Source organism: Nelumbo lutea, chromosome 8 (genome assembly GCF_056320005.1).
Source record: "Nelumbo lutea isolate HS-2025 chromosome 8, American lotus-T2T, whole genome shotgun sequence".
Classification (NCBI taxonomy): domain Eukaryota; kingdom Viridiplantae; phylum Streptophyta; class Magnoliopsida; order Proteales; family Nelumbonaceae; genus Nelumbo; species Nelumbo lutea.
In genome coordinates this window covers 14,764,468-14,792,171 of record NC_142691.1, presented here as the reverse complement: position 1 = coordinate 14,792,171, position 27,704 = coordinate 14,764,468, and the positions used below count along the sequence as shown (strand labels likewise).

The 27,704-nt window shown below is 38.2% G+C and overlaps 3 protein-coding genes and 1 long non-coding RNA gene across 8 annotated transcripts; 1 reads left to right on the top strand and 3 right to left on the bottom strand.

Annotated features, from left to right (window-relative positions):
- Nucleotides 1-1,226: 1,226 nt before the first annotated feature.
- On the bottom strand, nt 1,227-1,968 carry LOC148842924 (uncharacterized). The gene is made up of 2 exons (XR_016103031.1): nt 1,874-1,968; nt 1,227-1,607 (listed from the first exon to the last, which is right to left on the bottom strand). It is a non-coding gene; the product is annotated as an uncharacterized LOC148842924 (long non-coding RNA).
- Nucleotides 1,969-7,799: 5,831 nt separating this feature from the next.
- On the top strand, nt 7,800-11,847 carry LOC148842923 (2-alkenal reductase (NADP(+)-dependent)-like). 5 transcript variants are annotated; one of them, XR_016103818.1, is made up of 6 exons: nt 7,824-8,314; nt 8,437-8,614; nt 9,894-10,060; nt 10,813-10,898; nt 11,025-11,411; nt 11,549-11,847. XR_016103818.1 is itself a non-coding variant. In XM_088959884.1 (5 exons), the coding sequence occupies exons 1-5, from the start codon at nt 8,081-8,083 to the stop codon at nt 11,035-11,037; spliced, it is 678 nt and encodes a 225-aa protein (XP_088816010.1). In that variant the 5' UTR covers nt 7,800-8,080; the 3' UTR covers nt 11,038-11,847. The 5 variants fall into 5 exon arrangements, 3 of the variants coding, with proteins under 3 accessions (XP_088816010.1, XP_088816011.1, XP_088816013.1); XM_088959884.1 differs by having other exon boundaries at nt 7,800-8,314; nt 11,025-11,847; XR_016103819.1 differs by lacking the exon at nt 10,813-10,898 and having other exon boundaries at nt 7,875-8,314.
- Nucleotides 11,848-17,578: 5,731 nt separating this feature from the next.
- Nucleotides 17,579-19,778, bottom strand: LOC148842922 (DCC family protein At1g52590, chloroplastic-like). The gene is made up of 5 exons (XM_088958908.1): nt 19,257-19,778; nt 18,773-18,830; nt 18,323-18,430; nt 18,030-18,122; nt 17,579-17,874 (listed from the first exon to the last, which is right to left on the bottom strand). The coding sequence occupies exons 1-5, from the start codon at nt 19,438-19,440 to the stop codon at nt 17,793-17,795; spliced, it is 525 nt and encodes a 174-aa protein (XP_088815034.1). The 5' UTR covers nt 19,441-19,778; the 3' UTR covers nt 17,579-17,792.
- Nucleotides 19,779-22,784: 3,006 nt separating this feature from the next.
- On the bottom strand, nt 22,785-27,373 carry LOC148842921 (beta-glucuronosyltransferase GlcAT14B-like). Its single transcript, XM_088958586.1, has 4 exons — nt 26,240-27,373; nt 25,667-25,742; nt 25,433-25,548; nt 22,785-23,660 (listed from the first exon to the last, which is right to left on the bottom strand). Exons 1-4 carry the CDS (start codon nt 26,781-26,783, stop codon nt 23,140-23,142), a joined length of 1,257 nt encoding a protein of 418 aa, XP_088814712.1. The 5' UTR covers nt 26,784-27,373; the 3' UTR covers nt 22,785-23,139.
- Nucleotides 27,374-27,704: the final 331 nt, after the last annotated feature.

Here is a 27,704-nt window from a genome sequence, read left to right as displayed (position 1 = left end):
TGGTCCAATTTTAAAAACCTTGATAGACATAATTTAGAAAGAGAATTACTATCCAAGGCTTCCTACTCGTTGATTTCCTGCACATGTTTGCTAATTTCATCTCGACAACTTCCGAGCATTTCCGCAATAGCGAAATTTACTCTCTTGAGGACATCTCGCATGGGATTGAGAACATCCCTTCTGCTTTTGTGGGACTCTTTTCGTGGTGACAACATCGGAAAGAAAATAGTTCAAATTGCAGAAGAGTTAGCCCATGTTTTGGAGTGCTTATTAATTAGTAAATGCTTATTTGTTTGGTGAAACTTTTTTCAAATGGAGGGTAGTACATGTTTTTTTGAAAATATGGGGTGGATTAAGACATATCAGAAAGCAATAAATGCTTAAAACCCACTCATATCATACTCGAACCCTTTTTCTTTCAAAATGGATTTATTTCCATGAATAATCATTTATTCGGATTTATTTATCAAACACCAATGAATGCTTATTGTTATGAAACCCGATTGAAATAATCACATATTCCAACAAATGCTTCAAAATAAGCTTTCCAAAACATGGGGCCATCATACATTAAAGCGTAATTTAACTACGAATGGTTCATAGTCGACAGTTACGAATTACTATTATTCATAGTCGATCGACAGTTATGAATTATCATTTCTAAATGAGTAATGTAGAAAGAGACTTAAACTATTCACAATTTCAATACGAATTGCAATCCCTCGGTATAGTCTATTTTCATAGTTTATTTGGTTCAGACAAAAATTAACATGAATATCGGAATCACTTTGAGTGGGATTTCATTCACAAAGAAGGGGAAGGGGATGGCTATTCTATTAAGAACGGGAATAGGATTTTATTTCCATCCAATTAAATTGTGGTTTTTAAAACTAGACTAGACCAGATGATCGGATTGGAAAACTCGGGAATCAGTCAGGTAATCGTTTTCGTTTCACCCTAAAATTGTTTTTTGGCAAACAACCATCGATTTGGTCAGAAACCTGCTTACTTGGGCAGTTGACCTGTCGGCACATATATTGTTTTTTGGCTGTTTTTTATTATTTTTTAAAGTCAAAACAGGCTGTTTGTTTGAATTAGACAATTGGACCATATGACCCAAGAACTGGTTCCTAAAACAATTCGAACGATTGGACAATTCAAACCAGGAATTGGTCTTTAAAACAGTTCCATATCTGATCTGATTTTAAAAGCCTTGAAACAAACAGTTAGAATCACAATAACTCATTTCAATTCCAATTCCATATCACTATTCTCACAAACCAAATAGGCCCTTAATAAGACAATAGAAGAAGTAATACACAAGCCTCAGCTCTTATTATTAACATATTAGGGTATATGTTATTGTAAGAAGGATGAACATGCAGTTTATAGAGAACATGGATCGTCGTATGTGCATGCGCATTGCTTCTCACCGAGAGGTGTGGTGACACATTTCACACTCTTGAAGTGTTTTTTGTCGGGATGATGCTGTAGACATTGTCCTTTTGGTCCTTTATGACAATTATCGCAGCCGGGAAAGTAATATATGCATCCTTCTTGTGTTTTTTCTTTCACAGGCCATCCTTTCACTGGTTCAATGCAATTTACTGCAACATTGAGAGATGTAGATAAATGATGAAGGGCTAAGGCCATGCTAGATTTAAATTGAATAATGTTTTTTTTTCTGTTAAAATAAAATTTTATAAAAAGATTAAAATATCGATACAATAAAAAAAACCGGCTATATTGATACGTACCGAAACCTATATTAAGTATTGATATGTATAGAAATTTTAATCCTTGCAAAGGAAATTGGATGAAATGAATCACAGAAGAAATGCAGAAGAGAAGCACAGATGCTAGCAGAACGAACCTGAAGAGACAAAGACGAGCACCATGAGGAAGCAAGATAAGGTTAAGCACTTTACCATTTTCACAACTCAGATTGCTCGAGTCCCCTCTATGGATGAAAACATATTTTTTCTACTGTTGAAGTATTTGTAGGTTAAAGGGCTGTTTGTGTAGGTGTCGTGTATGAAATCAAGACTTTGTAATTAATATTTAAGATTCTATCAGATTTCATCATATTTTTATGGGTCTTTTTACTAAGACAATAGTTTGTGCATTAAAGACGAGTATGGATCTCCTGCCCACGAGAACCTTACCCACATTTATCGCAGCCACACATGGAGAACATCTCATCCTCTCTATATTATTATGCAGGGGAAGATGTTCCCAATTCACGGGGGGTAGTGTGTTGTGGGTAGACATGAACAAGATTCTCGTGGGTAGAAGATCCGAACTCATTAAAGACAACCCTCTACTTTGCAACTGCTTTAGTTATTAATGGGTCTCTAAAAGCAAAGTACAAAATGACATTTTTGATCTTAATGTCTATTTGATCAAAATAATTAAAATTAAAGGAATAACGGAATGCTGATTTGAAATTATAAAAACAAGAAATAAACAATAAAAGTACATTATGTTATTGTATTTTATTTTTATTTTTATTTCTTCTATTTTCCTTTATTTTTGCTTTAATTTTTTGTTTGTTTCTATTATTTTTGAAAGAAAATAATGTCGGGAGAGGGTTTTGTTTTTGAAAGGGTGATGTGACGTTTTTTAATAGATATTTTCAGAATAGAAAAACATTTCCAAACCGATGTACAAATAGATCCTAATTAGACCTATTCATGGGCCGGGTGACCTGACGGCCCCGCCCGGCCCAACCCCCGGACGGGCTTGAACATGCAAATGAGCCCGTGGGCTTGACCTCGGGCCAAAAAGCCTGACCTGCAATAAATTCGAGTCAGACTTGGGATTTGCCAAAATAGCTCGGCTCGAGCCTGGCCCGGTCTGACCTATAGACTAAACCCAAAAACCCTAATATCCTAAGTAACCCTTCTCATTCATCTCTTTCCACTTTTCCAGTTAGTCGAACTGCCTAGTGCCGAACCTCTCTTCTCTTCACATCCTCCTCACACTCTCAAGCAGCTGTAGAACCGATGAACATTCACCAGCGCAACAACTCTGGTAGACCGACGGTGAGTCTTCTCTCTATCTCTCTCTCAGATGTGAACTGACTCCACTTTTCACTGTCAAAATCGTATCTCACCGCGAACTCAACACCAGTGGCGTTGGTGAACCCTCTCTCTCTCTCTCTTCCTCTTATAGATGCAAACTTACTCCACTTTTCACTGTCAAAATCACATCTCACTGCGAACTCAGCATCGACAGTGATGGTGAATCCTCTCTCTCTCTCTCTCTCACACACACACACACACATAGACAAGAACTCAGTACCAACAAACATAGTCACTGGCGGTGAGTTCTTTCTTTTGTTCGGTCAGGCTTCGGGCTTCAGGCTTGGGCCTGGGCTTCGGGCTTTTTATTAGGGCTGGGCTCAGGCCCATATTGTAGGCCTGTTGGTCGGGCCAGACTCGGGCTCGGGCCTAACAAAATCATGTTTATGAAGAGTAAAAGCCCGGCCCGGCCCAGCCCATGAACATGTCTAATTCTAATAGAAGGTCCAAATAATTTGTTGCATTGCAAAGTAGAGGGTGTCTTAAAGTCATACTATTTATGTGAAGCTATAGAGGGGTTCCTTAGGAAACAAGGAAAAAGGAACAAACATATACGTATTTAATGAAGGAGAATTTGGTTCTCCAATCATCCAATGACAATTCACCATTTGGCACTTCTAAGCCGCGTTGGACACACTCCAATCATCCAATGACAAGTTCAGTGGGTTATTTCAGGAGGCCCCGGAGATGGGTGACTTTTGCTGATGTCGCCGGTGCTGTCCTTGAAAAATCAGAAGAACCCAGATCGGATTTAGGAACCCAGATCTCACTATTTTTCAGATTCTCTACAATGAACTTATATCTCTCAAGGAACCCAGATATGCGATTTGAGAGATATTTAGATATGATATCTGGTCATCATCCATCGTTCCAGCAGTTTCAACGGTTCTAGTAGTTCCAGCGAATAAAACGAGAAGGAAAGGGAGTAATCTATAGAGGGTAAAATAGTTTTTTTGACATTTTCATTAATTTGTTTATTTTCAGAAACATAAGGTAGCATCAGTCAATTTTCAAATAAGGATACACTTAGTCAATTAACTAAACCATAAGAATACTTTAAATTTAATATTATTTTAATTGTTCCAAAAATCATCATAACATCTGTATCCATTCAGTTTTTTATTATTAAAATATAATAAGTATTAAAATGTTACTTTATTTAACCAAAAAATAGTCATAGCATCTCTTTCTTCATTTAATTCTTTATTATTAAAATAATATTATAAAAGAAATGTTCAAAAGCCATCATTAATTGTACATTTGTACTCCAACAAAATAACATATTAATATATTTACTGAATATAAATATAACTGGATCACTAATATCGATATATACATAGAATATATTATCGAATTGAATATCGAATAAGATCAACTCCTATTTTAATTTGATTTGATTAATTAAATGGTACAAACATTTTATTCGGATTCGGCCGCCAATGACATTCAAATAATCAGAATTCGATTCGATTATGTCGAATCTTGAATTTGAATTTGAATTTTCGAATACCATTTACACCCCTATTTGGCTTGATTTGAGAAAAATGTTTTATAAAAATAAAAAAAAATGTATGTATAAAAATATTTTTTATTTGATATTTAAAAAATTAAGAATTTTAATAATTAATTATTATATATAAAATTTTATTTTTTATTATATATATTATTTTCTATAATTTTCTATTATATATATGTAGCTATTCGTGCTCAGCTCACGAGCCTCACGAGCCAAGCTTTATTTGGCTCGAGCTCGGCTCAAAACTCGATTGAAACCAAGTCGAGACTTGTGGCCACCCCTACTCACCACTCAAGCTTCAAGATGGGTATCACATCGCAGGTTGCCAATTGCCACTAAAGACGATTGAAGAAGAGAAGATAAGAGCAATTAGATTTGGAGGTTGGAGTATTTTGGATCAAATATGAGGGACAATTTGGTAGGTGTTTGGCATCGGTGCTAGGAACACAACACCATTTTCTCATAAAAACTGTGTTGAGCATGTCTGAGTTGTAAGCCGTGTTTTCTCAGAAAATGATGCTTTTTTTTGGGAGCGGTGTTGTCATATGGATTCTTTTCTAAGAAAACAACACTAGTTTTGATTGGTATCGGTGTTGTAGAACTATTTTCAGCATTGCCCATATAAGATGATGCCACATTAATGCAACATCATTGCACTGCTAGCAGCAGCAACATGCTATTTTCTGGGAAAACATTGAGTTTGACATTTCTTTATACCACACTTTCACGATTTCCAAGGTGTGGTTTGAAGCAACATTTTTTCTAGAAAATCAATACCAAATAAGAGGTATTTTTTTGAAGCATCATTTTTTCTGATGTAGCGCTTACGTGGCACAATTTTCTCAGAAAATGGCAATGATGCCAAACACTGCCTCGAAATTCAAAATTTTGAGAGAAATCAAGAAATCAAGAAAAAGTGAAAACCCCAAAAGAGAATAAAAACCCTAATTAGTTTTCTTAGATTTGTTGAATAGAATGGTTTGACTAGCTAGGTCAGGTCAATGACATTTTTAAAGCGACAATCCATTAAATAACGTGTTGCACTATTGCTTTGCCAAGTAGAGAGGGTATAAGTTTATAACTTGGGTGGGCTTTGGTTAGGGTTTTGTCAAAATTTGAATGAACCTGGACCAAAGCCCAACCTTGATCCTAGGGATTACGGTTGCAACTTGGGTCGCATTGATGCTTGGGTTAGGGTTAAGGTTGAAATTCATGAACTTGACTTGACTTTAGGTTGGGGGTCAACTCTAACCCCACCTGAATTCAACTCTACATATCATATATAAATATATGTTATACATATGATATATCATACATTGATTTGCTTAGATGCGTGATAGTTCCCCCACATCTGCCCTTAAAAAGATATATCATAAGTCATAATTCATAATAAACTATAGTCATTTCAAACACTTCTTTTTCTGAATTTTGTACTAAAAGAACCAATAAAAACATTAAGATTCAAATATTAATAAACATATTATTAATATATAGTGAAAGTTAAAATTTGAAAATTGAGATTGAGAAGTTATATGAGATTATAAGGGATGGAAAGAAGGTTGGGTTGGGCCCAACTTGAGGTTGACTTTGGCTTGGCTTGGGTTAGCGTTGAAGGAATTTAGTTAGGATTAGAGTTAAGGTTGGCCTCAACCTGGCCTAAGCTAACCTGACTTACAGCCTTGCTAGGGCTGCAAATAAATCAAATAAGATTCAAATTAGGGGTATATCTGAATCCAATATGATAATACAAATAGTAGATCCAATCCGATTGGATCTCACGTGCATTAATTAGAATTTGAATCCCTTAAAGATGTTGGATATCTAATAAATTATTAAAAGGAAGACATAATAATTTATTCTGAAAAGAATAAAAAATACAAGAATTTTTTCAACTATTTTCATTATATATACATGCTTTTTTTATAAAAATAAAAAATAAAAAAATGACAAAAAATACGATGTAAAGTGAGTTCAAATCTCTGCCCCACAAGGGGCCACCCCATAATGTCCCATAACACATTCCCGCCATCCATTGGGAACATCTCGATAATAGTACCATAATGTTCTCAGTACGGGGATGTGCTGTGAGACGTTGTGAGGGCGGAAATGTCCTCTCATGTAAAGTATAAACATGTCCTGGATTGTATATATAAACCCTTGACTGTTGTCTTTTTTGAAATTTAATTTCAAGGACGTCAAAAGAGAAAGAAGAAATCAAGAAACTGAAACGCAAGTGACCAACGCACTTGCAAATTGCAATCTAATTCACTCAGGAAAAAAAATCATCTCATCCAGGCCAGCGACACCGAATAGTTTTGAGCGTATTGCATGATTCACACTGCATGCTTGCCTGCCCCAATCTGCCTGTTTGCCGCAGCAGCATTGCCAAGCTAATGGTTTCCAAGGGTAAGACGGAGAGAAAGTCGGACAAGGAGATCGAGATCAACTCTTCAAAGATGAGGAGGTTGGGGAGATCAAACTTCAATGATGGCAGCAGCAGTTTCTAGGGTTTGTCAGGTGCTGGCTCATTTTCGAAGATGGGTGGCTGTGGTTCAGGGAGGATTGTTGCCGATAGCACTCAGTATAGGGAGGATTACTTCTCGAAGGAATACAGAGAGGATGGAAGACCTATCTTCTTAGCTCTCAGATGGTGAGAACGATCGCCGATGGAGCAAATGACAGACTGGGAGATGTACGGGGTCACCTGTAGAGAAGTGGGAGGGTAAAATGGCAGAGAGAGAAAAAGAGGGGGGGGGGGGGGTTGTGCGGGTTAATAAAATTAAAATGAATTTTGGAGTCCAGACTGTCGTTAAATCTGAAACTCCATTTAAATTTAAATTTAAGTTTTAGGTACAAAAATCAAAAGGTGGCATGGCAATTTTGTATTGGAGGGGTGATTGAATGAATCCTATCGGATAAGGGGTGGTTCGATGAATCCGGATCAGCTCCTCGTATAGAGCACGGTGCGAAGAGCGCTCTATGCCTTTGTGTAGGTCCACGAAACCGAAAAATACATCTCATGGTCATGGTGTAACATCATCATAACCAACAAGCGGACGACCCGAAATAAGGTGCCAAGTTGCCAATATGCCACAAAACCCTTTCCCAAAAACCTAAAGCTTTCATAGTTTCATTTTTATCCAAACAATACTGTCCCTCTATGCCTTTGTGTAGGTCCACGAAACCGAAAAATACATCTCATGGTCATGGTGTAACATCATCATAACCAACAAGCGGACGACCCGAAATAAGGTGCCAAGTTGCCAATATGCCACAAAACCCTTTCCCAAAAACCTAAAGCTTTCATAGTTTCATTTTTATCCAAACAATACTGTCCCTCCCTCTCCTCTTTATCTTTTTTTACAACACCCACACCACCACAACCTGAGAGGCTGGGGATAGAGGCATAGAGCTGCGGAGCTCTTGCTTTTTCATTGCGTATCAGATCGATCAAATTAGTTTGCAGAATAAGAAGACAACAATGGAAGTGACAAACAGATACATAACGATAAAGCATCACATTGAGCGTGCGCCCAAGGAATTAGACTTCGAACTCACAACTGCAATCCTCCCTCTAGTGGTGGAGAAGGGTTCGAACGATGTTATAGTAAGAAATCTTTATGTATCCGTCGACCCTTATCAGCTAAACCGAATGAAGAAACACAGTTCCTCCCACAAGTCCATCAACTATGCGACGGGCATTTCTCCTGGCCAGGTGAGTCGCCGCCCCGGCCACCCTGCCACTCCCCTTCTTCTATTATCTGTTCTGTATTCATCAATCAACCAGTTGCTGAGTCTGTTCTGTTCTGGTTTGACTGGTTGTGGATAAGCATGCAGGCGATTGATGTTTATGGTGTTGGGAGAGTCGTTGCCTCCGCAAACCCTGATCTCGAAAAAGATGAATTAGTTGCAGGACTTATAGGGTGGGAGGAGTACAGCGTGGTTCGAAGCGGTTCCATGTTAAGCAAGTTGGATCCCCTGAAATTTCCACTATCTTATCACGTCGGAATTCTAGGTAAGTTGACAGTTAACACACTTAAAAAAAGATTTGTGAGGGGAATTGCAGTTCAAAAATCCCTAAAAAATAGATTATCTGAATATAATAATTTTTGGGATAATGTGAAACTTGGTCAAATGTTCATCATCCATCCATCAACCAGTTGGTGAACTGGATGAATTGTCCCATCTGGCAGTGATTAATTAATACAAAAAAAAAACTTGGAAAAAGTACGATGCAGAATTCTGAATTCCAGCCCCCTTACAATTACCCTGTCCTCCCTATAAACCACATCCTACCCGTGAATTTAGCATCGATTCACAGTCAGGTTGCATTTCCCCAGTACTTTGGGCCTGAGCTGGGCTGATTTGTGCTTCTCCCAAAAAAACTTTTGATGATGGATCTCGAATACAAAAATAGCATAAATTCTAACCAGATACAAAAATACATCAGAGTTTATGAAGTCTTGAAGCCAAACAAACTGCACTTAAAATATACTTCACCTACTGAAATTGGAGCACCAACAAATTTGTGATCATCAATCTGCATAAGCAAACTAAAGAGACATAGAAACTTACTGGTAATAAGAGAAAATAAAACAGGGAAAACAACTTTACCTAAAATATACTTCGAAAATAACTCTAAAATGGTCACAGAATTGTAAGAAAAATGGGACACAAAAGTTGAGAAAGAAGAAAAAAGCAAAAAGAGCCAGAGATTTTGCATGTGGCATGGCATGATGCGGTGGTCTGAGGGCATCCTCTCTAGTAAAGTTCTTTACCTAGTTCTTGTGGGACTCAAGTCATTCATCAACAAGCCAAGAAAAGATAAGTAAAGAGAACATCTTCATCACCTAAAATACATTGCATTTTGTGAACATGGTGTATTTTCATAGACAAAAGTACTCTGTATTTTGCTGAAACAAAGATTTTGAGGGAAAAACACAGTATACCTGATAGAAAAATGAAGTATTCCACATGTAATCTATGCAAACCACACAACAACATTAAACAATTTTGATTTGAATCACACACGAAAACACGGACAAGGATTCTCTTTCACCATTGGCAATGACTACTACCAAAAAAATTTCTATAGAAATGATTTGAGCACCAATTATTTAATGATGGATATGACACCGATCAGAACAGAATGGTAAAATATGATTCATGTAACTGTTTTATATAGTTGGGACAAGGCTTAAATGATGATTCGTTGATTCTTCTAATAGATTTCATATAGCAGGGTAAAGAGCATCCCGTCTTACTTGATGTTCCCCTATTGTTTCATGGTGCAGGGTTTAGTGGGCTTACCGCCTATGGTGGCTTCTACAATGTATGTAAACCCAAGAAAGGGGAGAAAGTGTTTGTATCAGCTGCTTCCGGGTCAGTTGGAAATATTGTTGGACAGTATGCCAAGCTGTTCGGTTGTTACGTAGTTGGCTGTGCTGGAAGCAAGCAAAAGGTCATCTAAGTTACATTTTTAGCCTCTATTTGTGAGTAGGGGTGTTCATAGTCTGGTTTGGTGCAGTTTGGAGAAAATCTCAAACCAATTACGGCTTGAGAAATTTAGAAACCAAACCCAATCATCTTGGCATGGAAACTAAATTACATCAAACCGTTTTATTATATAGTTTGGTGTGATTTTTAATGCGGTTTGGGGATTTTGGGTCAGTATATGATTTTATTGCCCTTAACCCAATTAGAAAGTCCAAATAATAACCCTAAAAGTTAAAAATTAAAACTTTTACTTTATTATTTTATTATAGAATGAAAGAATTTATTATATATAATTTTATTTCAGTTTACAGTTTATGATTTGATATGGTTTATAAAATCCAATAAACTAAACCAAAACCGTAAATCACAATTTAATAAAATGCAAACTGTACCAAACAATTCTTATATCCAAGTGTTTATTTTAGGCCAGGGCCACATCAATTAGTGCATTTAGGAAATAAGCCCAAATAAATGATTTTTCTAGAAATAAGTCCATTTTGAATAAGCTCAAAATTTTGGTTTCTTTTATAAACACTTTTTTCAAAAAGTGATTATTGCATTTCTGATTCATCTTGACCCGTCACCTAATTTTCAAAATACCTATACTTCCCTTATTTGAATGAAGCACTATTTCACCAAATACTCACAAGCACTTTATTTATTCACTAAGCATCCCCAAACGAGTTTATTAACAGTTTCATATTAACGAGTTTGCAGGTAGATCTGCTTAAAAACAAACTAGGTTTTGATGATGCATTCAACTATAAGGACCTAGAATCTGATCTGAAGACAACTCTTAAAAGGTTGCACTTTCTCTCTTGGAGGCCTGAAACAATCTCTGTCTCTTGTCCCTCTCTTCTGTATCAAATCAAATACTAATTTATAACTAATAATTACAGTAAATGGTTCGAAATTGTTTGTATCAACAGGTACTTTCCCTGATGGGATTGACATGTACTTCGATAACGTGGGAGGAGAGATGTTAGAAGCTGCAGTTGCCAACATGAACACCTTCGGAAGAATTGCAGTATGCGGTGTAATTTCCGAATATACAGACACTGTCGGTGGGAGGCGAGCGGTGCCGGACATGGTAGACATAATCTACAAGAGAGTTACTATCAGAGGCTTCTTAGCTGCTGATTATCTGCAAGAGTTTGCTGATTTCATTTCCATGACATCTGACTATCTTCGCAATGGCAAAATTTATGCGCTTGAAGACATCTCTCACGGAATCGAGAGCCTCCCATCTGCTTTCGTGGTGACAACGTTGGAAAGAAACTGGTTAAAATTGCGGAAGACTCGAGTGAAAAATAAAAGTAGACAAATTAAAAATACTAGGATGTTTCAGTTTGGGTTCAATGAAATTTATTAAAATATTAAATTTTAATAGATCAAATAGGTTATGAACATGGATCCGTCCTTCTCGAAATGGCTGATCAGTTTGTTTTGGCAGGGAGGACAGTGATGTAAAGTATTGAGCTGTGGATTCAACCCAAAGGAGAAATTTTAATTGGTGATATGGATTCAATCCATTTTCAGTGTATGGATCAGGCCCGAATATGTTGTGTACTTATGTTAAGTTGGGATGGGGGTTCTATGTATCTTTTTGACTTGTACGCAAAGATAAAACAAATTTGATACTGTGAGATTGGGTGCATTGACATTTAGGCTCAGTTTGAAAGGAGTACAAATATAAATATGTACTCTGCAAATACATACAGAATAATACAAAAGGCAAGTTTTTTCACTCTATAATTTGTATTTATACTCCTTCCAAACTAAGCTTAGGGTTTTGTTTTGCTGCTCTTTACCCAAACATAGGTTATAAGTCCAACTATGTAAATCTATATGTATATTTTTGAGTTCCGCTTTGTATTTTCTCTTTTCTCTATGTTTTGCCAATTGGTTTCAGATGTTGGGTAACATAAAGGTTTACTATTTTGGACATCAAATTGACATATACTCCAGATTTTGAAAATGCAAGGTTTAATTAGTCTAATGGTTATTCTAAAAGTCTCCTTGCTGTAAATATCTTCCCCTTTGGTTGCAGTCATTGGCAACCAAATGAACTAGCTAAGCATTGTAATGGTCAATCAGTACATTAACCTTTCATTTGATTTGAAAAAAACCATTTGTATGCAACCATGTTGATGCCGCATTTTGGAGGTATTAGACGCTACACAGCATTGCAATTTACAAATCAAAATATTGAATCCCTTGGACATTGCGGCAAACCATTGATATGTTTGTTCTTATGTGTGAAGCATGACTGTTCAACATACTAAAAAAGAAGGTACATGGAGCATGGTATAAATGGAATGTCTTTGACCACCGGTTCCCATGGTCCAATCATCTGGTCCAAAACCTAGCCAGACGGAGTATTAGGGTCTAAAACTGATGGAGGAAGATTTGACCCGACCCCTTGGCCATATGACATGTGAAAGCAACCGAGAGTGATTTGGCAGAAACGCCAGCTCGGCACGCCAACAGGCCCCACAACCCGAGTTCCGAGCAAAAAGTCAGCTCCCCCAAAGGGGAACCTCCAGCCCGAGCTCCGAACTGAAGAGCCTCGAGCTCCCCAGGGAGGAACCCGAGCTCTCCCTTCAAGGTCCAGAGCCTTACAAAAAGCACAAAAGGCAAAGACCCGAACTGCCCACCCAAGGGCAGTTCGGGCCATACTTTTGTCCGAGCTCAAGACCACCTTGCACACCACTTCGGCACCAAGTCGCCTGACTGAACCGTACTTGATGCCCAGAAAGCCCGTACGCGGAGGCGGCGCACCTAACTGATTAGGGGTCCGACACATGACAGCCGCCCCCCAACGGCCACCTGCCACCGCCATCTCAGACGTGGCAGGGACGGCCCTGACAAGGAACAGTGGAGGTTATGACACTCGAACTGACAATTGGCAACTGACAGTGGAGGTTATGACACCCGAACTGGCAACTGGCAACTGACAGTGGAGGTTATGACACCCGAAATGACCCCCGATCTAGCAGAAGAAGTGACCCGATCTGGCAGAGGTAATGATACCTGAACTGATAGGGGTTTGGAAGTAAGTAAACAAGGTAAATATAAAGGCCCCCATCTCATTGGGAAGAAGGTATGTGATATTTTGTGCTTTTTAGTCTTGGAATCCATTGTTTCTTCTTGCCTTCTCAAGAGCACTAACTTGAGCTTCGGAGTGTTCCAACCGGGTTCCTCCCTGGAAGTCTCCAGTTCCTTCCTTGTTTCAGGCAACTTCAGCTCTGTTGGAGGCGAGATAACCGGCGACTAGGACTTGACTAGATCGCGCATCATCAAAAACCATACCTAGAGCCATGACTGTTTCCTGGGCCAGGCGACCGACCATCCAGTCCGGTCCGTTTTTCAAAACCATGATTCAGAGAGTTAGAGAACATATAGTTTGCCTATATTGATATCTTCTAGTCTTGTGATCATGAGATGTTCACTTAGGGTTACTGTGGGTGGTGAGACATGGCGCAACTGTTTTTTAGTGTTGAAGCAAAGAAGGGGCACACAGCAGGGTGTCTCATTGATTTGAGGGTACCTCTGGTGTTACATCTTATTGGTGACTGGATTTCCTAGAGGTTGAGTTGGGCTGGGGGGTCTGCCTCTCATGTATTTTTGGTCGAGACTTTGAAAAAAGTGTATGACACAACTTGGTCACCAAGGATAGTCGTATCTGAGCTGATTGTAGAGAGTAGAGAGTCTGGTCCGATCATCTGCAATTGCAACTTTTGGTGGATGAAAGCAATTACAGAAACGAATATTGTTGGTACTTGGTAGGCCAATGAAGGGCCTGTCACAATGGCAGACTTCTAACCTTGGGTCAAATGGTATCTGCAAAGGGAAATGATAGCTCGTTAAACACTTTGAATGGGAAATAAACATCAAGTCATGGAAAGCCATGGCATGAGTTGCTAGATTCCATGAAAGCACAGTGGCCTGATGTGAGGAATATTAGGGAATATAAAACACCTACAACGTTAACGGAATTCTTAGATCCATGTAAATTGTGTGTAGTTTTCCAAAAGGACTCGCTATAGAAAATTTGAATTGCTAGTTTCCTACTCAGTTAACAAGATGGATTGCAGTGTGAAGAGAATCAAATCAGAGCCTTTGGGAAATGGGAATTAAGGAATTCGTTAGTAGTATGAGCTTTAAGATGTGGTGATGCCTTTCAGTAGAGCCATTATGTTACTGCATGTATGGGTAGGACAAACGGGGTGAGATTCCGTTGGCAGCAAAGAAACTCTTGGTCAATTTTTGAAACTCTCCACCTCTGTAAGTTTGAAAGAACTTGATTTTTGTATTGAAAATGTATTCAACCCTGAGATTTTGAGTTTAATAGACATCCAGAATGTTGAGTAGGACGTGAGACCGGGGGCAAGGTCAATCTTTAACTTTTATGTTATTATTCATAATTAGGGATAAATTTGACCTTTTCGTTGTATTGTATTACATTAGTATTTAATCTAATGAAATGGGGTGGACCATTTCACAGTTGACTCCTCCGCTCCTCTCCCTAACTTCTATTCTCTTTAAATGCAATAATTCAGTACCTAAACTTTCAAAATGTGACAATCCAGTACCTAAACTTTCAAAACATGACAATCTAGTACTTGCCGTTAACAAATCCGTTAATCAGCCGTTAAGTGACATTTGAAAAGTTAAAAATGCCTTAAGAATGCCACCTAATTTTCTTTATTAACCATCCAAACATTGACAATAAAATAAACAGTCCCAAATTTTAGATTCTTCTAAACATTCACCAACTTTTTTGAATAGAAAAGACTAGGATTTGAGACTGTTCTGTTTTTTGTCAACGTTTGAATGGTTGATAAAGAGAATTAGATGGAATTTGAAGGGCCTTTTTGACTTTTCAAATGTCACTTAATAGCTGATTAATGGACTGGTTAGCGACAGGTACGAGATTGTCACATTTTGAAAGTTTGGGTACTGGATAGTCACATTTTAAAATTTGGGGACCAAATTGTCACTCGAGCCAAAGTACAAAGTACTGATCGAGAATTTTCCCTTTCTTTATTCTCCTTTTCACTTTTCTTCTTCTTCTTCTTCACATTTTTTCTCTAATTTCTAAATCTGATCACATTCTTCAAGAATCTATTAGGTATCAGAACAAGGTTGAAGATCTTCAAGGCCTGACACAGAACATCTAATTTTGCAGGTATATGGAATAAATCCTAATCCTACTCAGATCTTAAGATGCAGGGAAAAGTCATAGTTGAGTCACCTCTTGAGTGTACTGCCTCCTTGTGCATGCGCTCCTTCAAGCTCTTGCACAAGGAATATAGTTCCACCGCCATGTGAGTATATAGTTTTGGCTCAGATCCAATTTTGGACATAATTTTAGTCAAAATATATAAGATTAAATCAAAACAGTCAATTTTTTTGAAGGGTTTTGGGACAAGGATGCCCTAACCATTGGCCATGATTAGTGGGGGCAATTGGGCGGGTTGGGTTTGGTTTGGGTTGAGTTTCAACCGAAACCATTTAACCTACTAATCCATTAATGACCCGGTTATATAAAATTAAATGGGTTAACCAACTTTAACCCAATCCAACCCGCCCAAACCCATTAATCTTATATTTGTGTACTTAAAACAAAAAACCAACTCCATTTTAACAAATAAGTTAGTCATAGCTTAGTGGTAATAGTAGTTGCTATTTACACAAGTGACGAAGGTTTAAATCACATTACATGCATTTATTTTTATACAAGCAATAAAGCTATTTAACTATGTTCGGGTTTCGGATTTGACAAACCGCATAGGTTCAAACTGGTTAGACCAACTTGAACTATCCAATTGGATTGTCTTCGAGGTAATTACATCAAATTCAAGAGTGGTTGAACCGTTTAGATCTAGATCAGTCTGGTCGGACTAGACCTCGCCTGAACTGGTTCAATCCGGTCGGACAAAAGCCAATTGGATCGGATTCAATTCAGTCATACCAGACCTCGACTGGGCTGGTCCAATCCAATTGGACCAGACCAGACCGGTTCAGTCGATGGTGGATTGACTTGGGTCGACTCATATTAGGTTTGTGCACAGGTTTGGGGCTGAACTGATTGGCCCAAAGCGGGTCAAAAGAAGTAAATCCGACCGGGCTGAATTCGGGTCGGGTTATACGGATACAAACCAAACTAGACAATCCGAATTGGGCAAAGAAAGCAGGTGGTTTAGGGTTTGGACCCCACCTGGTCTGACCCGTTTTGGATTCAGGTCGGCTCGGATCAACCTGCACCGGGTTTAGCCGGGCTATGTGAACAATGGTTGGACCCGACGACCCAAACTGGGCAAAGCAAGCAGCCTCGAGCCATCCCGTCTGAGGCCTATTTCGGATTTGGGTTGATCTGGATTGGTATATGTTGGATCGGGTCGGCCCACGTTGAACTGGTTCGGACCTGGGTCAAATTGATTTGGATTTATGTTGGGTTAAGTGTGTTGATTCAAGACAAAACTAAATTTAGACGATAATTAATAAAAAATGAATGCATTAATTATAAATTATTTAATTCAAATGAAGAAAATAAAAAAAAAAAGTTAAGGAATTAAGACTAATGTATGTAATGGTTAATCCAAGGGTTATCCACAACCCAACCCATTTAAATGGGCGGGTTGGGTGACAGGTTGATCACACAACCCGCCAAGTAAATGGGCGGGTTAGATATTGGGTGGGTTCAGGTTGGGTGAAAAATTACCACCCGTAGCCATGATGACATCTAAAGTCTAATGAATCTAAATGGAAGGTAATTACTTAATCTCTCTGAAAGAGTATTTTTACGTGGAATGCTAGCTGCTGATGCAACATCTATCACCATCTTCACTGTTACGTAAGCAGGATTGATGAAGATGGCTCTAAATTATCTGAACAAACAGGTTACTGTCTATAGGGCTTAACGTCAGTCTGAGTATAAAATTGTGTATAATTGAGCATTTTTCTTGAGAAAAGATAATCAAGGAAGCTAACAAGCTATAGACGTGGAAAGATTTAAATTTAGGGATGCTAATGAATGGAGAGCACCACTGGATATGCCTGTGGAATTTCAGAAATGTTCAAAAATTAGGAACATAATCCCAAAATTTGAGAATATATGATTATGGTACTTGTGTGTAACATCTACTGAGAAGCTTGTCGAAGAGTGGAAAGCAAAAAGAATGTAAATTCCAATAGAGGTTGACAATGTGGCTGATAAGTTCTTTGCAGATGTTTTATGCCATCTGCAAGAAAGAGATTTATGAGATACTTCAATCTTTGTTTAAGGTCGTTAATTTGGGTGGATTCGGAAAACATGCCTCTTGTTGAAAAGTACCATTCATTCCCATATTTATAGGACAGAGGAGCACACATGGTGTCTGTTTCAGAATGCAACTCTCACATGTTTGAATATATCTATAATTTAAATAATTAATGAAATAGGAGAACCAAAATCAATACTGATACAGGGAAGCACAGCTTTTCTTGAAGGGAATCCCATAATATAAATATTTAAATTAGGAACACTAAGATAATGTAGTATAAACATTTAGATCAAGTGATTTGATTCCAAGATTAATTCAGTTTTGTTCTAATGCATTTACAATAGGACAGACTCGGAGACTTTTAAGAAAAAGGAACTTATACAACTTTACAATATACAAATATCATGATAAGTGGTTGACTGGAATATTCTATATTTCACATGAATCTGAGCGACCAAAGAATGCATAACGGTTATTTGCAACATTGTCATATGCAAAATCCCGCAAGAACCTGCAAATATCCATTAACAAAAAATAAAAAATAGAAGGATATGTTATAACAGATTCTGTGATTGTTCTAGAACAGTCTCCAATCTGCACTCTAAGCATTTATTAGAAGAATAAACTTGGAGATTGATAGATGGATAGGGGAAAGAAGTGACTTACAAGGGTACAAACTGTAAAAAGAATGCTAATTGTGGGAAAGGCAAGTCAATGTATTCCATGATCTTCAGTACTGCTTCTGATTTGATAGATGACCTGCAACCATTAGACTCTTTAACATTTATCTTCTCAGCAACCTTTGTATAAAGTTTTGAAATACATTAATTTCATCCTTGATAACTTTATAAGGCCTACACATTCCTGTCAACTTAAAACCAATAAACCATTATCCATAGAATATACCAAGACAATTCAATATTATAGCATAAAAAGATAAAACTTTCTACTGAAGGTACCTGTCCTTTTCAACCAGTACAACACTTGAAATATCATCGGGTGATCGTCCAGATCTCCTTAGCAATTTCTTTCCCGATTCACTCTGCAGAGCTTCAAACCTGATCCTCCTGTCAAATTTGGAAGATAGGAAGTGTAATGAGAAGAAAGATGTAATACATGGAATTAGTGAACGAATCTTCAAAAGACCATCCCTACTCCCAGTTGATCTGTAAAAATGCATTTTCATGTCAATTATCAATTGGGAGGCTTTATGTGTCGCAAAAACTTTGAAGATCGGAGGTCTAAATTCATTTTGTTTTCCAAACAAGAAAAGACACCATACTATTTGTCTTCCAAGGGCTGTTGAAACTTAAAACTTTATCAACTCAAATTGAAACTAGTGACACCACTCAAACGAGATGCAACGCACAAGAATGACTTGGTTGATAATAAAAGTTTGAGAAACCGACCTGTTTCGATCATTATTACGAACAAATCTCACACCTCCATTACATAAGTTGCATACACCTAGTCAAAATAAATTCTGGATCAATTTTTCCAATTAAAGAGTACAAATGTAGAAAAGTTGAATCTGAATGCTAAACATTCTTCGGATGAACCATGTCATTTGGCTTTCCTTGTTACTTGTTTATCGATGTTTAGCTAACTTCTAGAGGAGTCCAGACTGTAAATTTGGGTACGGATTCGTATATCATTAATTTGAGCGAACATTATCATGACCTATAGTGGATTCGTTACAATATTTAATTAACAACCAGTAACAGCTCCAAATAAGACAAACATGATCAGATGATCATATTCCTGTGCTCATGCCCATCTAATATAGAGGAATAGGAATGAGGAATCATCTGAGCATGTTCCAGGTGGGTCACACGAATCCATGGCCAGAGGCTTGTGCCTGATAAAGGAATGGTGAGTTAAAATGAAGCTTACCGTCGAACAGCATGATAGGTCTGGTGTCTTTTTCGAAGAAGTTAGAAGTCGCCTCCACCCAATCGACTGCATCCGCATCGCTGCGAGGAGGGGAAAGAGTGGCGGAAACAGAGACGGGGCGTATAACATGCGCTGGTCGCGATAGGCACAATCGTACGCCCCCACCGGGTACAAGGAGCGCCATGGAAATCCTCCGGCAGTCTGGCGTCTTCGGAGTTAGGATTCGCGGTTGTCGATGCGACGCAGCAGGAAAAATCACATCACAAAAGCACTTATTGTCTCTCTTCTTCAACGACGGTTAAGCAGGAACTACAGAGACGATTGCTCCAGATGTCTAGACAGCCCAAAACACCCTTCAAGATGACCAAAAAGACTTTGCTCTATGCTTGCGAGCAATGGCATTTCCTTGTAATAATGGAAAAGGTGGAGGGTAGTAAACAGTTTTTCTCTCTGTGAGTGTGAAATGTTACCCCGCATCTTAATGATACGCGGCCGTCCGGGATCCATTAAAAAACTGAAGACTAAAGGTAAAAAATTTAGGGGTTTTAAAGGTTCAATCCACGTCAGAAATCTGATTTTATGATGGAATCGTGCGGGTGTGTGAATCGTAAGATACACTTTACCTTTAATCACTTTGGACCACAGATTAGTATTGTTCTCAATAAATCTCTATGCAAGCTTAGCTAACAGTGCTAGGTTAAAAGGCATGAGGGTCCGGAACCCCAAACCTCCTGCAAATTTGGCCTTCTTTAGGCAGCAGATAGAGCAAGACATGGAATACGTTGGGATTAAGGTTAAGACCGATTTGACCATAACCTCCTTCTTAGCCAGAAACCTTTCTGTACTGCCTCAAAGCCTCCCTCTCGTAGCATTTACTACTGAACTAGGGCTACCAATTACCAGGATCTGATATGACACAATTGTGATACATTGCAGGATCCAATTAATGAATACTTAATCTAACCCGAATATTTTTAAAACCCATTTGACACAATTCCATTCTACCCTCTCATACACCTTATTCATATGTAGCTTAATTGCCATGTACCCCTGTTTTTGCCTACTAATCCTCATAAAATAGATTAGTTCATGAGTAATAAGGATATTATTAGTTATTACTTTGCTAGGCTAGAAGGTATTCTGATTTTGGCTAATGAGCTTTGGTAGTAAAGGCTTTAATCTGTTGACCAGGGTTTTTGCAATGAATTTATACATGATGTTGCACAGACTAATGGGCCAAAATTGGCTCGGGTTGTCAGGCTTCTTACATTTAAGAATTGGTGCAACGAAAGTCTTGTTGACTTTCTTAGATACACTTCTTGTTGGAAAAACTCTCTTACGACACCTATCACTAATTTTCCAATTGTATCCCATTAATGTTGAAATAAGAAGTTTGGAAAGCCATTAGGCCCCAAGGCTTTTTGAGGGTGCTTCAGAAATAAGGCTTCCTTCACTTCCTCTTCCTTTCCTATGATACAAGAGTGTAAATGGATCGAATTCGAATCAGATTAGGCAATATCCAAATTCGTATCTCATTAAAAAATTCAATATCCAATGGGTATTGAAAATTAATATTCAAATTCGATTAATTAATTATTTTAGGTAATTAATAAATATATAAAATAAATATTTTATTTATATAAAGTATATAAATATATAAACTATTTATATAATTTAATTATTATATATATAAATTATATAAACCATTTAAAAAATTTATATATTATATATAAGAATTAAATAATCGATTGAATTCGGATATTTATCGAATCGCTTCAAATCATATCCGACTTCAATTCAATTATGTCGAATCTCAAAATCATATAAACCCCTACATACTAAGGTACTGTTTTACTCGTCTGATACTACCATTGGAAGTTTGTCAAGAAGATTGTCAACTTCAGTTGGATTTGCTATTTTGTAGACCTCTTCAAAATGGGAAACCAACAGTTTAGTCATTTGGTCCTAGCCTTTAAGCCATCTCCCATTTTCATCTTTGAGGGAAATAATTATGTTTCTTGCTTTTCGACGAATGGTAGCTTAATGAAAATACCTTGTGTTTTTATCCCCAAGATTTAACACAGTTCTGTCTTGACTTTTGTGCCCACAAAATTTCTTCCCTTTGAATTCTTTATCCAAAGAATCTTCTAATTCCATTAACCTTGAGATAGAAAAAGAACTTGCAGGTTTGTTTTCCCTACCACTTGTCTATTCCATCTAACCAGTTACTACCACCCTACTTATCTTGAAAATCAAAAACCATATAGAAATCTCCTATAAAACCCGTGGCCCATGAATTAGATCTTCACAATTCCTCCACGGGGTTAAAAATTCTTCCTTTTTACTCTTATTTGGTTCTCCATAGTTAAAGGAACAGAACCAAAGTTCCTCTTCTTCCTCCTGCACCGTGGTTAATATCATTCTCTCACACAACTTTAACCGTTAATTTCAAATCTAGGTCCCACAATAACAATAATCCCCCTGATAGGCCACTAGTGTCCACACCCTAACAGTCCTAATCCTTCTCCAACCGCAGTTTTTGTTTACATGCCAACACTGAACATTTATCTTCATTAAAAAATGATTTTTGTTTTTTTTTTTCTATGTAGGCTCTCTTTCGGGTCCGAACTGTCAAGGGGAAGCTCCTTGTGGTATGTTTAGTGGGCCTCACTTATTACACCCTATTGCTACCCCAACCCTGATTGTTCAGAACCCAAAAATAAAAGAGAAAAAAAAATTAAAATTCATTATTGTATACCAACAATTCCATTATGTGAGTAGGGTGGTAAGGCAATGTGTGGGGGTCTTCTTGAAGGACAAAGGAAAGCCGAGAGTAAAGGATAGGCTAAGGGCTAGGGTGAATAGGATGATAGAATGATGTTCTTGTTATGAGTTAGACCTTTATTTATAGGGAAAAATCCTGATATCCCAAAAATAATGAGCTAAAAGAGTTTGATGAATCTTGAATTTAGGGTTAATTGTCAGGGAACACTGCTAAGGTTTCGCTACATGTCTTATAAGATATTTCAAGGACGAGGTTTCCTTTCGTCTGAGGATTTTCATAGTACACATGTGCTACTTCTTTTGTGAGTCTCTTAGACTGACGTGGCGCAACAAACATTAATACTTATCTCACATGTCTTTTCTAATTTTACCGGGCATTCTGTCACACATGTTATTAATGAAGCACGTGTTTCTTTACTTGTTTTTGTCATGCGATGAACTTGAACTCATCGTAGGCTTGTGAGGGCTTGGAACCCATCGCAGATTTGTGGTTATGCAATGAATCTAGGTTCATTGCAGCCTTGCGATGACTTCAAGTCCATTGCAAACTTGTGCAGACTTGGTGTTCATCACAGGTTTGTGCTGAGTCCTAAATTTGTCACAGGTACCTTTGTGGCATTGGTTTAACATCCTCTGAGCTACTACCGTCGTGGTGATCAGCATGTACCTACACATGTTACCAATATAAATCACCAAGCACAGTTTTATTGCTTCAAGCCATCCTTTGATATTCACCATCCTTAATTTCTTCATCTGAAAAATATATTACTATTATCTTGATCATGTCCAAAAAATAAGGTCATTGTGCATAAAAACCATGCACAAGCCATACAAGGATAAAGAGTAAGGATATCGTAACAGAAAACGTAACAGATAGTAAGATATGACAGTATGTATTTCCCATCCTTGTAGGAAGGGTAATGCGTGTTCCTCATCTCGCCAATTAGCTTTCCATCATTGATCCAATAGAGTAGTGTTCATTGGCCAGCGGTTATCAGGCCAAAAAAGAATACTCTTAATGGCATAATCAGTTGATACTGTATATAACAAAGCCCAAGTCTTCCGTCCAGCAACTTTCAGTTAGCTGATGATCTTTGGATCAGGTACACTGCTTTGCATGGAAATCCTCCACAGACAGTAAACCCACGATAAGGGTTTTGATCCTTTCTGCACCTGGTCCAGGCCTAAGTGTGGTTATATTTGTTAGAGTGTAATGTGGGGTAATTGCATTTGTGTTTCCTTCAATATTGTCAAACCACCCACCAGGCACGAATCCATCAGCAGCACGCCCCAAGAGCTCAGCATCGATCTTGTCAAGCACTGTTTCATTCCTGCCAAATTTCCTTGCAAATGGTGCATTGCTATCAACCATCCTCTGGTAGTCATCAACAATGAGGAAATGGGGATGCTGTTTAGGAGGATTATCCCAAGATATGAAGTGGAGATCATGGTTTACTGTGGTGTTTCGAAATTCCTCAGCATTGCAAATGACTGTGTGAAAGTAGCCTTCAGGAGAAGATAGGAAGTTGGCATAATACATAAGGACTGTCCTTGGAAGGTTGTCCCAGCCCCATAAACAGTACTCAATGAATGGACGAGAAAGCATCATCCAGGCAGAACCTGAAGAAAGCAAGTTTATAAACCCCTGTTAAACACTACAGGCAAGTTTGCCAAAAAGAATATCGTAGTTTAGTTTGAGTTTGCCAACAATATCATATTATCATCCTTTCTTTCCAAAGGACCTCAAGTATCAATAACACTACGTTGACTGGTAACAAAAAGCATATAAAAATTGATAATAAATGCAGAAGCAGAATGAATTCTCAGTTAGATTGCTGTTTGGCCAAAGTTTGGCTCTTGCAAAAAAATCATTATTGGATGCATTTTAAGCCTGCGGCCTGCCATCATTATGTAAAGTGACTAAATCATTCATCGATTACTATTTCTGACAAGTAAAGGGTGATGTTGGCTTATAAACTCAACTAAGAGTTTATGGAATGACCGCGATGACCTCAGCCTTTAGCGTTCTTTCTGTGGTTGGGGACTACGCATATGTTAGTCATGCTCGAGGTCAATAATTATTAAAAGCTTATATTTGAGCCAAAACCTGGATGGATTCAGCAGATTCAATAAAAATATGAAATTGAAAACAGGGCATATGAGTTGATTGTGACTCAGGACAATAATCTTTAATACACTGAAGCTAATCCATGGGCTGGCACCCAGTCAAATCTGAAACAGCAGCAAACCTTTATACATCAATTTAACCATACCTTGAATAAGAGGAACCAAAAGTTCTGGTTGTCACATTAACTGTGGAGGTAATCAAGAAACTCAGAAAGTAAAGCATAGCTAAGAATTACATCAAGATTATTGGCAGACCCTCATAACAATATTCTTTAGACGTATAAGAGGCTGGAGTAGAACATTACTAATTTACTAAATTTATTGATTATTCGCAAGCCTTTATACATCAAAAAGTGCTCGCCACACCATTAAACAAAGTAATATGAGATACAACATATTGCTATCACAAGTGCTTGCCACTCCATTAAACAAAGCAATATGGGATACAACATATTGCTAACGAAAGTGCTAGCCACAGGAGGAATAAATCAATTCCCTTTGATTGGTTCATGGGTTTGACTTTGCTTTGATGTAAAATGGAAAGTAAAATGATGTGGTCCCCATCTTATATGAAGAATTAAAGTAGGAGAAAGGTTTGTTTGGGAGGATTATTAATGGGAAGCAAAATGATGTGGTCACCTTTATGAGGGAGAGGTAGGAGGAAGATAGTGTAAATTTTGCATTAAATTTTCAGGTGCAAAAATTGCACTCTCAGTGAGTGCAAATTTTGTATTATCCGGTTCACATTTGCACTGCAAACAAATAGAGCCTGTTACTGTGGTTTATGCATACAGAGATTTTATAGAACAAGCTTACCTACTACCGTTTACGGCCTTAGAATTATTGAAAGCGTGAACTTTCACCCAGGATGAGATAATTACTGTCCTGATGCTATTTTCTGGAAGGGGTAAAGCATTTATGAGATGTTAAATGAATGTAGGCACACCTCCACCTTTATCAGGATGATCATAAATCTCCACCCTCATTTGCAAAGAAAATTAAGATCACGGATACAAACTATCTACTTCGTGAATAAATATTATCATCCTTTGTGACAGCAGAAATTCAAAATCAGGTTGGTATGGATTTTGCCCCCAGAGTAAGAAGCTCTTATTTTTGTAGCATTGTAGAACAATCAGTTCATCTCTAATCCTACTGAACAAGAGATTTTGGGTTCCTGATTATAACAATTACTGGAGCTAGTAAAGAAGCATACGCAGTTGATCAAAATTCTAATGGAATAAAAATGAGAAAAAAAATATCACCTGTAAACAGTCTAAAAGCTGTAGGTACACTCCTTTTTTCTGTAACCCAGAAGACATCAGATTTTTGCAAGCTATAAAGCCCAGGATCTATGATCACGGGCTTGGCTCTCTGATACCTACAAGTTGATCAACACAGCACCTCAGAATGCAGAGTTCTAGTTTTATAGTTTAACAGAAAAATTCGTGCGCTTTCTTCCAAAAAGGGGATGACAAGGAAACAGAGGAGAGACATACTCCTTCCATCCAATGTCGCTTGTGTGCTCAATGAAATTAAGGTGCCTCGGAATGGTAGATAGAGTATGAAGTAAATCTGTTTCAGCCAAAAAGAGAAGGGAAAAAGGGTTGTTGGTCAGATACACGCTATTAACAACTGAATAGGTTTTAGAAAGTTGAGAAGAGGGCAAATTTTGATGTTTATTTCTCTTCACGGGGGACTAAAAAGTGAAGAAAAAGCAGACCAAAAGCATCAAAGAAATGGGTAATAAAAAAATTCGATTCAATTTTCGCTGAAGAAATGGATACTTCAGTCTTCAGCCAAAATTAGTAATATTGAAAAACGTTAACAAAATCGGTAAAGGGAAGCAACCAAGAAAAATCAGTTCCCAATTCTCATCAGGAGGCCCAAAAAATGCCAAAAACACCATTCCAAAAACAAACAGATAAAGAAAAACAGAAACCCATTTCTTAAATGGGAAAGGACCATGTGCAGACAATCAGAAAACGACTACCCCAGTTCTCATCAAAAAACAGGAAAGACCCAGAAATCCAAAACACGAATTAAGAACAATTTCAATTTAAATTCTTTACCATCTTGAGTCACCAAAGGATAATCCGAGGCGCTGAGATTAATAAACCAATCCCACTCTCCTCCCTCCTTGAGCAAGATTGCCGCGGCGTGAAGTGTGTTAGTAACCATCGTCGGTCCTCTGTAAGTAACCAAATTTGCCCGCACCACGACACGGACATTGCCCACCTTGGCATAAACAGGGTCATCTCGAACAAAATTGGCCAGGTCCAGCCGCTCGGCCGCTGATGCTTCAAGGTCCAAGTGGACAACATACTGATTGAGAGGGTGGTAAAGAGCTCTTAGAGTCCTCTTCAAACTCTCTCCATCGCCAATAGATCCAGAGATCAGGTAAGCGAGTCGGGGAATCGGGTTCGTAGACGTGGAAGGGATTCTCAGTTTCGATTCGACGAAAACCGGCTGTGGATTGTCGGCCGAGGTTCTATAAACCGGTAAGACACCAAAAGAGGAAGAGAGAGAAACCAAGATTAGAACAGATGACAACAAAAGAGAGAACACCAATGAGAGAAACCATTTCATCTTCTTCTGTTGCTTATTAGTCTCCATGTAAAGTAAAGCAGCTGAGACTTCAGACAGAACCGATGCGTTCAAGTCATTCCTCTAATATTTCGCCCAGATACAGAGAAATACGTAGGAAGTCGCTACTTTAACCGGTCGACATGGATGTACAGGCGACGTAAAGAGAGATTTCAGAGAGTACAGAATTCGGAAAGGGAGATGAGGATACTGAGGTTGTCTGTGTATGTACAGTGGGTGAAGGTGCCCACCAATGCGGGCCGAGGAGGTCTGATAATGGTGGGCTTAGTGAAAGAGCCGAACTTGAACACTGAGACACCCAAGAACTTTACTGGGTACGGCAATGGCGAATTGGGTGGATTGTCTGTAAAGAGAGAGAGAGAGAGAGAGAGAGAGAGGTTATCAGTAATTCAGCATACTGTAAAGGTTGTACCAAAGTTGATTGGACAACAAGAAAAGTGTGAGCTGCTTTATGTGACGTAAGCATGTAGTGGCGGAGTTGCATTATTATAGTTCGGTGAGGAGCAGTTTCAGTGTGGTGGCGTGATGCTGATCATTAAAAGTCTGTGGGGGTGTGATAAGGGTTAAGGATTTAATGGAATACGACTCTTGTGAGACTTTCATTGTCAACCGCTAGATTGTAATAATTGCTTCAATGGTCAATGGGTCCCTTCTGTGGTCTCAAAAGCGGGCCCCAGTTACAGAAAAAAAACTTAAAAGGGGAATCGTTGTGACCAAAGTAATGAGGCACCGCAATATGCGGATTGACGATTGATTTATGCTGCTCATCCATAATGATGCATGCACAATGCAGTGAGGATTTGTTTTCTGGGTCGGGTTAATCGATTGCGAACAGCGACAACCGCTCCCGACCCAATTATTAACACAAACCACGAAAACCAGAATTGGTATAATCGGCTCGATCATACCGGGTAGATCCGATCCATTGAT